At 32.6% G+C, this 12,521-nt stretch overlaps 3 protein-coding genes across 3 annotated transcripts; 2 read left to right on the forward strand and 1 right to left on the reverse strand.

Moving 5' to 3' along the window:
* On the reverse strand, nt 1-2,622 carry LOC143564578 (protein CURVATURE THYLAKOID 1B, chloroplastic-like). Its single transcript, XM_077051810.1, has 6 exons — nt 2,438-2,622; nt 1,841-1,941; nt 1,613-1,699; nt 1,310-1,372; nt 1,173-1,210; nt 1-79 (listed from the first exon to the last, which is right to left on the reverse strand). Exons 1-6 carry the CDS (start codon nt 2,601-2,603, stop codon nt 22-24), a joined length of 513 nt encoding a protein of 170 aa, XP_076907925.1. The 5' UTR covers nt 2,604-2,622; the 3' UTR covers nt 1-21.
* Nucleotides 2,623-4,210: 1,588 nt separating this feature from the next.
* Nucleotides 4,211-6,078, forward strand: LOC143564580 (glutathione transferase GST 23-like). The gene is made up of 2 exons (XM_077051811.1): nt 4,211-4,522; nt 5,700-6,078. Exons 1-2 carry the CDS (start codon nt 4,211-4,213, stop codon nt 6,045-6,047), a joined length of 660 nt encoding a protein of 219 aa, XP_076907926.1. The 3' UTR covers nt 6,048-6,078.
* Nucleotides 6,079-9,659: 3,581 nt separating this feature from the next.
* Nucleotides 9,660-11,156, forward strand: LOC143564581 (putative glutathione S-transferase). The gene is made up of 2 exons (XM_077051812.1): nt 9,660-9,998; nt 10,802-11,156. Exons 1-2 carry the CDS (start codon nt 9,687-9,689, stop codon nt 11,147-11,149), a joined length of 660 nt encoding a protein of 219 aa, XP_076907927.1. The 5' UTR covers nt 9,660-9,686; the 3' UTR covers nt 11,150-11,156.
* Nucleotides 11,157-12,521: the final 1,365 nt, after the last annotated feature.

The following is a 12,521-nucleotide window of genomic DNA, read 5'->3' on the forward strand; positions in this document are numbered from 1 at the left end:
ACCAACTCAATGTACTCCCAATCAGCTGCTCCCAATAATGTCTCTGTATGTGCATTTAACTTTTTCTATCAAAGCTTCCCTGAAAATCCAACATTATAGTTAGGATTGACATGTTTCCTTTTCATTAAGGATTTATATGCATAATATAATAAAATATTAATAATCAGGGGCAGCGGCAACTGTTGAGACGGCCACATGAAAAAAAAAAGAAAAAAAAACATGTTTTGGGTTGACTAACACGACTTGGGTTCTGGTTGACTAGCATGACCAGTTTAAAAAATGGGTTGGGTTCGGCTTGACCCGTATAAAAACAGGTTGACCCGTTAACCTGTTTAGGTAATTAAAGTTCTAATAATTATATTTTTGTTTTTGTTTTTGTTTTTGTTTTTGTTTTTGTTTTCCAGTTTCCAAATATACTATTGCAATTTTCAATCAAATTTCTTGATTTTAATTATTTTTAAAAATCAAAAAAATCTAGAAATATCTTTTAATTTTTTGGTAAACAGGTTGTTTTCAGGTCGACCCAAATTTATGTGTGTGCTGCTTAGGTAGGGGTGCGAACGAGCCAAGCCGAGCCCGAGCTCGACTAGGCTCGAGCTCGGCTCGTTTAACTTACATAGAGCTCGAGCTCGGATCGTTTCGAGCTCTATTTTCAAAGCTCGAGCTCGGCTCTCGTGAGTAGATTTTCAAGCTCGAGCTCGGCTCGTTTACTTTATATCAACTATTTTTATATAATTATAATTATTTTTATATATTTTTTTCTATTATAATTTTATGTATAAAATAATATGTATTATTGATTTATTGAGTTATTTTTATTTATTTTTTCACAACATTATATACATTAATTAATAATTATTAAATATATATTTTAAAAAATTATATAAATGACAGGCTTGTTTAGGCTCGCGAGCCGGCTCGGGCTCAGGCTCGTTTATTAAACGAGCTTACTTTTAGGCTCGTGCTCGATTAAGCTTGGCTCGATCGAGCTTTTTAATGAGCCGATCTCGAGTAGCTCGGCTCATTTGCACCCCTATGCTTAGGGTTCGAAATCTTTGACACGAATAATAATATGGGTCGCGTTCGGGTTGCACATTTCAACCTACCAACCCGCAATACATCAACCCGACACGATTGACACCTCTATAATAATAAAGTGAGGAATGTTATACCTATCAGGCTTGAAAACCAGGTTCTTGTAGGCAAACCACTGCAAGAAATTAATCAGCCATAGATGTTTTAGAATGTATGTCAAGCATTTGTTTTCTGATCAAGGAATTTGTCTAAATAGCAAAAAACTTAAGCTTACTCCGGTGTAACCAATTCCAACGAGCTCGAGAACACCTGGAACCAAAGGAAGTCTGTCTATTGCCTGAAACAAAAGAAAAAAAATGTGTTTTAAGTATTTGTTCGTCTGATTAGTTAAACTTAAACAAACATTCATGAACACGTTATGTTGCCTAGTGTGAACCTTTCTGTTTTTCCAAAAATGTTTCTTGAAAGTCACAGATATCATTACTTTCTATGTTATAAATACAAGCAAACAACTTTTATTGTCACTAGATGTCAATAAAAATATTTTCTTGAAACGAAAATATAAGGTCAGGCTCACCGAGATCAGTCCTGTAGAACCCCAAAGAAAAACAACTCCGGCCACCGCTAGACTGCTCACTGCATACTTATCTTCGACTTTCTCCCACTTCATAGTAGCAAACGGTTTGAAATAATTATAAAAAAAGTCTAATCAAATCATATCTCATAACAAACTATGATATATTGAATATTTTTATATAAAGAAGGAAGATTGACAAAAAAAAAAAAAAAAGAATCTTAAGTATACCGCCTCTTGAAGTGGCTTGATGAGCTCTTGAACGTCTAGGGCAGTCTCTGGTGTCGCCTCTCCGGTGGCCATGTTAGCAACATTCCGAGCTAACTTCTTACCTGAAATATATAATAAGTAATTAGCTAAACTGATGATATTTCCCTGGTAAAATTCAATTCTGACACAAAGAAATTAATTAGTTTCACAGCTATATTATAAAAACTATCTAGTAAGTAACTAGTTATCATTTATTATATGATTTCACTATAAGTCTATAATTAGAAGATATAATATTATTAGATCTTTTACTCCTATATATATGATCAATTATAGCCAATATGTCACGGTTTTCACTACTCTACATTACAGAAAAATATATATTATTAACACAGAATCAAATCATATGTTTTAATTATAGTAAAAGTTATACAACAAACACTAAATAATATGTATTCTATCTAAAATATGCATCCCTATAACACCACAAATCAACAATCGTTGCTAAAAGTAATTAGCAAGACATTCGATTCGGATCGTTGCAAAATTAATTATAGTAACAGTAATAGTAACTGAAGTGTAAATATAACTTTTAAATGTATATTAAGTGGAACTAACAGTAGCCAGTGGCCTTCCAAACACGGTTCTGCTGCTGAAGAGGTGGCGCGGGAAGAGACGGAATGGAGACACATTGGGCGGACGCCGCGGCAAGTGATTGCCGCGGAGCCTTGGCGTCAAGGAGGGTGGTGGAGGTGGTTGACAATGAGTGTACGGTGGTTGCCATTAGCTCTAAATAAATTTGTTTCTGTACGTTGTTGTTTTATTATTTTGGGTTTAGATAATCATAGCAAATATTTTTTTTGATTTTTTGTGTGTTGCCGAAAAAGAAGAGGCAGCCACTCGTTCTTTGATAATCTAGATAGCGCTGAGGTGGACAACTTTGGATAGGATAACTAGTTTATGTGGTATTTCATTGGGGGAGGTGTGATATAATGCCCCCTTTATTGTACGTAGTTGTAGAGGTTTGAAGACTTGAAAATTTTGGCTACATTAAAACTATAAAATTCAAAAGAAAGTTATAAAAAGTAAAATAAAATTGGATAAAAGATAACTATTTATATGACTAAAATTTTCACATCATTGTGTTTGAGCTGCTGTAAGTTTGACATAACATGTTGTACTTTCTTTTCATTGGACTTTTAGTCCACTACTGGATCTATCGCTGTTATCTCACAAGGGCAAGAGACAACTGGCGATGAATGCTCTCTTCTTCATCTTCTGCTTCAATCCTATTTACGCCCTAAGTCCAAACACTAATTTGCTATCTTACTTGTAAAACTACAAAAGCAAGTATGTAATTAAAAAGAAAGGGTTAAAACATATTGTTGATTTATAAAATATTTAATGGTTGTGTTGTTTTCATTATCGAATCAATCCACTCTTAAAGTACGGGTATTAATCAAATCAGTTTTCACATTATTCTAGTTACTTGGAACATTAAAAATTTTATAACTGAACTTCAGTTAGATTCGGATTCACAGAATTCACATAAACCGATTCAGATAAACCTATACAAATTCGAATCTAATGAAGAACCCGAAATAGTAAAAAGAAATAAATAAACTAAATAACAAGAAATACATGTACAAAGTACAAACTAAAACATGTTTTTTTTCCTGTTCCTTTAAAAAAAACAATTTGGGACCCCTAAAAATGGCCCTGCATAAAAGGGTTTAATATTATTTGAATCTTATAACTTCAACTTTTTCTTATATAATTGTAGAAGTAACATATAAAGTGTAAGAATCAATTTACTTGATTCGTTCAACCTTTCCTTTTACAATAAAACAATGAAATGGTATCAACAATATAACTTGGGGACAAATAGCACCCTATAATTAAATTCGCCTTGGAAACTAATATCTTAATGGTCAACTTCTACTAAGCAACAAGGGGCCGGTTTTAGGCATCTTCCATTGTCCAGCTGAGGTGCATCTTCTTGATCAGTTGACTTTCATATAACCAATTTGTGCGTTGTCTATAAGCATTTCTTTAGTTTGGATTAATCACGGTCAATAGGTGAAAGTTGAGATTATAAAAATTCAATAACCCTAAGAGATAGGGTGTCAAACTTTAGCATTTATGTTTGAGTCAGTATGTTAGAATTCAAGTAGATATTTCAGACATGCTTTTGACAATCCCTATGCTTCATATATGAACCGGTCAATTATTCTTTGACAAAGAAATCAATAATATTTTGAGCAATAGACAATGTACTATGTTTAGATAGTAACAAGGTAACCCGATTAAAATATACCCAAAAGACTTCCTATAAAAAAAGAACCAAGTGTTTCATAATTGGTAAATCAAGGTATCTAGTAATCTAGAGATATGGAAAAGGTGAAGGTATTCGCGACATGGTCATGCCCATTCGTTAAAAGGATTGTGTGGGCATTGAATTTGAAAAACATTGAGCACGAAATCATATACGAAGATCTTGCCAATAAGAGTCCCGAACTCTTAAAGTACAACCCTACTCACAAAAAGGTGCCCGTACTAGTGCACAATGGCATACCCATATGTGAATCGCTTGTGATTATTGAGTACATCGACGAGACATGGAAGGACGCATATCCCTTTTTACCTAAAGATCCTCTTGACAAAGCCAAACAGCGTTTCTGGGCAAGGTTCGCTAATGAAGAGGTACACAACCATTATTTGTTAACTCTATTAGCAAAAAGCAGACTCAAATATGCATGTTTCATCCATTGATTTGAAATAGTTAGAATGAAATCAAGATTTGTTTAGAATGTGTACAGATAACAGAAAATTTCACTTATTTAGGCACGGAATGAATAATTGGGATTCATCTCGACCAAGGCCAAATTGGCTGATAGTTCGCACCAAGGCTTATTTTAATGAATATAGTTTCTGAAATTTTTATTCAAAGATTTAGATTATTAATGTCACAATTATGGTTTTTTAAACATAACTAATGATTTACCAGTACTTTGCAGCGGCGAGTCAACGTAAAATCGATTGGTATTGGTTATGTTTGTTAGGGTACCGGAACTAAACCTAAAAAATAAATTCATCAAATTAGCGTACTTAAAATTAAAAAAAAAACCCAAAAAAAACAAGCAGCGACACTCATATATCGTATTATAAAAAAAATTAACAAACTTAAAACAATGTTTATTCGATCGGTAAAACTCGGGCGTTTCGTTGCGACGGCGAGTTGACGCATATTCGGAGGGAATCGATTACATTTGTAACGATACCATAATTAAACCCAAGGTATAAATTCGTCAAATTAACATATAGAAAGATTAACATATAAAAAAATTAAAATATTTAAAATGATGTTTAATCGGTCGGTAAAACCAAGACGATGTTTGTAAAATCCGAGCTTCGAAACCCGGACGTTGGTAAAACTTGAGGGCGATGACGGGAGTCGGCGTGAATTTGGTCAAAATTGTTAAGTTCGTTACGGTATAAACATCGTTGGTAAAACTCGAGCATTACAAACCAAAAAATAAATTTCTCAAATTAATATATAAAAAAACAAAATATTTAAAATGACATTTATTCAGTCAGTAGGTAATACCCGAGCGTTGTCGGTCCCAAACGTTGAGGCAACGAGTATATGCAAATTCGATCAATTTTTGTTACGTATGCTACGGTATTCCAACTAAAAAAACAAATTACATGGTCGAATGGTGGTCCGCCACTTGATTAATGGGGGCCTTGTGACACCACCATTCTCTTTTAATCTAATTGTATAATGTATAATTAACTTGATAGTTATTTATTGTTTCAAATATTTTAAAATCCATGATGTTCACATTTTTATTTTTTATTTATGGTTGTTGGAAAGTAGGTTTTGCCATCGTACTTTAATTATATTTTGAAGAAAGGTAAGGATCAAGAGGAAGCCAAAGAAACGATACTGGCTCATCTAAAACACGTAGAACAATTGCTAAGCGAAAATAAGTTCTTAAGCGGCGAACGATTTGGGTATTTAGATCTAGCTTATGGGTGGCTCGCTGAAAATTGCCACACCTTAGAAGTGGTACTCGGTGTGAAAGTGCTTGATGAAGATTCATTTCCAAACTTATGGGCGTGGAAAGATAGGTTCCTTGAGATCCCTGCAATTAAGGAAAGTTGGCCTGACCAAGAAACTCTTAGAGCCAAGTATCAAGAAAGGAAAGAAAGTAATGGCAAATAAGTTTATACAGAAAGTGAGACAAGTTTTATAAGAGCCTATGATTGTGAGTTGTGACATGTTTATTTTTATTTTGTATTTGCATACTCTAAACTTTGAATAAATGTCATGGCCTTGTTGAAATTTCGAATATGTTTTTTTTATAGGGTACGGCTGAATAGTTGCTATGTTGCTTGGTTATAAATATTCTACCACACTAACAATACAAAAGTAGTACAATGAGAAGCGATATTTGGTTCTTGTGGCCTGTCGATAAATGTAGATCACATGATCAAAGGGCTCCATTAAATCTTGTGTTTTTGTGATTGTTTATCCACAGTGGTTTATGCCAAAGGTTATTTACTATAAAAATTCAGTTGCAAATAACCCAGTTCCCTACTTCTTTAGTAGGGACAATAAGTCTCGGGCCTCTCTGGCTAACGCTTCCTTTTAATCCCATAAACTATGAGTCTAGAAATTGAAGGACAATTCATGTGTGATTAGAGCATGGTAGATTTCCGAGAAACCTATAATTTATTGAAAGCGTTTTATGATTCAGTAGACTAACAGTAGCTATGATATATTTGTGTATGGAATACATTTGAATTGATTGATTGATAATATCTTGTATTAGTTGTGAAAGATATCATCTCCTAAGATACGCACAAAACATTGTAATTTGTAAATGTTGAAGGAATGAGAGGAGGAGACAATTCTGGCAATTATCAAACTCTAGTTACATGGTATCAAAGCTTGATATTGATATAATGACACTTGCACAGATTATTATTATTATATAAAATAATGCAAAGAAAATAACCAAAAAGTATTAAATTTCAATAAATAAATTCTTTTTCTTAAAGCAGTAAGCCAAATATCAAATGTTATTAAACAATTTATATATAAAACACGGAAGAAATTTATTTATGAACTTACTTTATACTAGTTGAAGTAGCCCAACGCGATATGACAGGGACTAATCTGTACATATTATCTACAATAACCTATCAAAGTACGCATGAAAGTCATTTACGATACTAAAAAAATACTTTGCTTTAAATACAACTTTGCTTTCAATAAAATTTATATTTGAGCTAGTGTGGTAAAGATATTAACTATCATTGATGTTAGCCCACATGATGCGGCGAGGATTTGGACATGTATGTCAACAATCTGACCTAACACACGTGTGAAAGTCGTTTACGATTCCAAAAACAATTAAATTTCAAATACAACTTGATTTTCACTAAAATTTACATCAGGATACTGAAAAATATATAATACATATGTATTTATATTTTTTTTAAAAGATGATCAAAAAATAGAATTAAATGATAAGTACAATAATATTAACAAAAATAATGTATTAAAGATATATATTATTTATAGTATAAGAGGTGAACTGAAAATTAAAAATAAAATTTACGATTGGTAAAGTTGCTCTACTCGATTTGCAAATAACAATATCGGTAATTTCATTAATAGTTTCATCATCAACTTATTGCTATATCTTTTTATCACGTACTAATCTAAAAAATAATCAATATATTGTTTCACTAGCTTAGTAAGTTTATGTGGAATGCTACGTGGACATGATCGAATGGCATCATGTGTCAACATAGGTTTATTTTAATATAATAGTAAGATAAGATGTTATAACTTTAGTTATTATATTGTTTATCTGTTGATGCAATTATAGAAGTAACAAATAAAGTGTTTGAACTAAACAATTAAATGGTATCAACAATATAACTTGGGGACAACTAGCACCATACAAATTCACCCTGGAAACTTATATCTTAATTGCCGGCTTCTACTAAGCAACAAAGGGGCCGGTTTAGGCATCTTTTATTGTCCAGCTGATACGCATCTTCGTTATCGGTCGACTTTGATTTAACCGATTTGTGGGTTGTAATAATTGGTAAATATCTATAGTTGGTTATAACTTCAAAGTCTTAGGTTTAATTGTGTTTTAGTTCTCTTTTGGTAATCGAAAAAGCTCTATGTGGTTGAAGAATGAAAACTATAAGCGTTATGGTATACTGATTTTTTTCCCATATTATAAACATGAAAATAAAAGTAAAGGGGGTAAATAGTCTTTTTTCCCCTGTGGTTTACATCACATAGTCATTTCAACTCAAAATAAAAGTTTTGAATGAATGAATCTAGCTATGGCGTTTAAATTTGGTTACGATTTTGGCCTCGTAGATTAACTATATACATTATCTGTGGTTAAGATAATGGATGGAGCTAGCTTAAGGAACCAAAACAACAAACAAATTTAAACGTCATGGACAAAAAAAAATTACTGCCATTTTTTTATCACTTTTAAAACTTTTTTTTTATTACTTTGAAAATATATTAGTTCTTTATTTTCTAATCTTTTTTTAATTAACTCACATATTTAACCAACCAATTATCCGAACACGTTATATTTTTTGAGATTATTTCTTGTTTGATACTCGCCAAAACATGCGAGTTTGGTAGCGTAAGTTTGGACGTTATATAATAATAAAAAACAAATAAAAATAAAATAACATCTTTTGATACATTTTTGCTCATATTACAACTATATTTTTGGGTTTTCTCTTTGTTTGCTATAGTGAATACAATGAAACCGAAAAACGCTACGTTAGCCCCAATGCGCAGGTTTGATCTCGCTAGTTTATATTATAAAATATTATTAAGCATGCATCAATAAAACTCCATGAAAGTATTTATGCAAGTTATAATTTGTTATTATATGAAGTAGCAAGTTCAAACCCGCGTGTTGTAGCTGGCATTAAGTTTTTTGGTTTCGATGCATTCATTATTGCAAAGCAAACGAAAGAAAAAACCCAAAGCATAATCCTAGTCAAAGCAAAAAAGGCATCGAAATATTTCCTTTCATTGTTTTTTATGTAATGTTCATACTTACGTATCAAACTCGCACGTTGCGGCGGGTGGTTATCAAAAGAAAAATAAACTCAAAAATATAATGTTTTTGGTTAATTGGTTGATTAAATATGTGAATTGTTTATAAGAAGAATAAAATAAATAGAAAAACTAAATAAATAAATAAATTTTAAACGTAATAAAGAAAGGCAAAAAGAAAATAAAATATAAGGAACTAAATTTTTATTATTATTATTATTATTATTATTATTATTATTATTATTTTGCTTCAGACATATAAATTTGTTTGTGGGTGTGGTCCCTTAAGCTAACTTTGCTCGTTATCTTAACAGAAGATAATGAATGGAGTTAGCCTAAAATATCAAAAACACAATCAAATTTAATCGTTAGGGAATCGCTCATCCAAGTTCTATTTTGGGCTAAAAGAGTTATGGCCCTATGGGAAAAACTACGTTAAAAAAAATTACTCAATCAAATATAGTTAAGAACTAAAATTAATTTGAAGACCCTTAAAAGATGGGGTCTCTATTAAACATTTCAGACATGCTTCTAAATAATAACAATCCTATGTTCCATATATGACTCAGTCAATTATTCTTGGTGTCCAACAAGATTAAAGAAATCGATGATATTTGGTGCAATATACAATGTACTAGGTTTAGACGTTTAGTTACTAACAAGGTAACCCGATTTAATTATTCCCAAAAGGCCGGCCTGCTATAAAAAAAGAACCAAGTGATTCATAACTAAACCAAGGCATCTAGAGATATGGAAAAGGTGAAGCTATTCGGGACATGGTCAAGCCCATTCGTTAAAAGGATCGTGTGGGCATTGAATTTGAAAAACATTGAGCACGAAGTCATATACGAAGATCTTGCCAATAAGAGTCCCGAACTCTTGAAGTACAACCCTATTCACAAGAAGGTGCCCGTACTAGTGCACAATGAAATATCCATATGTGAATCGCTTGTGATTCTTCAGTACATTGACGAGACGTGGAAGAACACATGTCCCTTGTTACCTAAAGATCCTCTTGACAGAGCCAAAGAACGTTTCTGGGCGAGATTTGGCGATGAGGAGGTATGTAGCCATCATTATTAACTAACTAGGTTTTATCCCCCGTATTGCGGATGTTGTTTTACATTTTTCGTTTTTTAATATTTATTTTTTGGATTTTAATTTTCTTTATTGTAAGAAAGTTGATAATATACTTAGGGTTTGATAATGAAAGGGTTTCACAAATAAATGATATGTGATAACCTGTGTAAAAGCTATCTGGATTTGGTGGTCCATGACCCGCTTATTTTTTTTACTATAAAATTGTTTCTTAATTATAAATAATATTTTTTTTAAAAAAATCGGATATTAATTTTTAGTATATCCCTATTTTATAGGATTTTCATATCAAATATTTGGTAAGATTAATTTTTTAATTTAATGAGATGTTACAACTCGTTTAAAATCTATCTGGGTTTGGTAAGACCCATACCCGTGAATTCGGGTCAAATGCATGAGAAACCTTCATTTACAAATAAAGCAATCTTGTGACTTGAGAAGATTTAGGGAACAACCAGAGAGATTTTAAGGGTTTCGTTTATATATATTACAGATTAGCAAAAAGCATACTCAGTTATGCATCAAGTTTTAATTACTCAGGGAATGAATGGGACAATATCATTTGGCTTAGCGGGTCAAACAAGTTGAAAGTCCACACCAAAGTCTGATTTTAATACCCTGAATTGTTTTTATTTAAAGAGTTAGATTATTAGTGTAACGATAATGATTTTTTTTTTAAAACATTATTAGCCCTTTAGTTATTTATAATTATAAATTTTATAGAATCCTTGTTGTGCGCCTTTTGATCTATGCTCGTTGGAAACTAGGTTTTGCCATCATTCTTTGGTTATGTTATGAAGAAAGGGAAGGATCAAGAGGAAGCCAAAGAAACGACATTGGCCCATCTAAAACGCATAGAACAACTGCTAAGCGAAAAGAAGTTCCTAAGCGGGGAAAGCTTCGGGTTTTTAGATATAGCTTTTGGGTGGCTTGCTGAATATTCCCACCCCTTAGAAGTGGTAGCCGGTCTGAAGTTGCTTGATGAAGATTCATTTCCAAACTTATGTGCATGGAAGGATAGGTTCCTTGAGATCCCCGCAATTAAGGAAAGCTGGCCTGATCAAGAAACTCTTATAGCTAAGTTTCAAGAAAGCAAAGACGGCAGTGGCAAATAAGTTTATTTAGAAAGTGAGGCAAGTTTCATAAGAGCCTGATGATTGTGACATGTTCAATTTATTTTGAACTTGCATACTATGAACTTTGAAATAAATACCATGTCCTTGTTGAAATTTCGATTATGCTTTTCTGTAAATGGTCATGCCAAATAATTGCTATTTATTTGGTTAAAAATATCCGATCACATTAACACTACAAAAGTAGTAGGATGAGAAGCGATATGTGGTTCTTGTCATATATGGATATATGTTGATCCCATGATCAAGGGGCCACACAAAATTTTGTGTTTGTGTGATTGTTTATCCAAAGAGGTTTTTGCCTAAGGTTGTATACTTGTATGCAATAAAAATTCAATTACAAATAACTCAGTTCTTGCTTCTCTAGTAGGGATGTCAAGTATCGTTTAATGTCTCTTTTGAGTCCCATATACTATTACTCTAGGAATCGAAGGACAATTCATGTTTGAGTAGAACATGGTAGGTTTTTGGGAAACCTTTTATTATCACTATAATCTGTTGAACACTTTTTATGATTTAGTAGGGAAAGAGTAGAGTTGAACACTAAAGGCATGCGAAGGAATAGGAAGTTGTTGTAATAACCCCGGATAGGCTATTGTTTCATGTTTAAATATTGCACACTCTTTCACAAAGTTGTACACTTGTTTGGAACACCCTTTTTAATAGCAAAAGATTGTTAACTATTTTAGTGTTGGGAGACTGATGATGAGTGCATCAACTGAATTATGCCCTTCTTTAGAGTAGCATCATTCCCACTACGCAATTTATTCTTTCTGGTTAACAAATTGTTCTGCCACTTATACTAAGGAGCCAACATACCTTATTCTAATTGTAATGATAGTATGATACCTTGCAGCTTTAAATCATTATTGACCCATGAATTTTTAACTCCATTTAACTGTAAATGGTCTATTTTACTTACTCCCATAGTGAATAAAGCCATTTTCTGTAACTCTTGACAACCCATCAGCACATTTTAATTCCACCCATTTTTCTATATAAGATCTCTCATAGTCCTAGGTGTAACCCATGAGCTTAGTCAACCATGTCTCTTGCAAAGAAGTAGTTACTTTTTGAGACAACATATATTTGAGACTTCTTTTATCTGTCTTTATTAAATAAAAAATATGTAACAAATAATGATGTCATTGCTGGACCGCCGTCATCAGGGCCGTCTCCGAGAATTTAAGTGTATCAGCCGAGCTAAAATGAAAAGGCCCTTAATTAGGCTATAGAGGTGCAAAAAAAACCAGAACCTGGAACCGGGTTTTTTAATACCCGAATCCGTACCCGACCCTACCCTACCCGTAGGGTACGGATAACGTATGTATTTCAATACCAAAACCCGTACCTG

The sequence above is a fragment of the Bidens hawaiensis genome, unplaced genomic scaffold (assembly GCF_021521415.1).
Source record: "Bidens hawaiensis isolate Kalapana, Puna unplaced genomic scaffold, B.hawaiensis_p1.1 tig00022042_1, whole genome shotgun sequence".
Classification (NCBI taxonomy): domain Eukaryota; kingdom Viridiplantae; phylum Streptophyta; class Magnoliopsida; order Asterales; family Asteraceae; genus Bidens; species Bidens hawaiensis.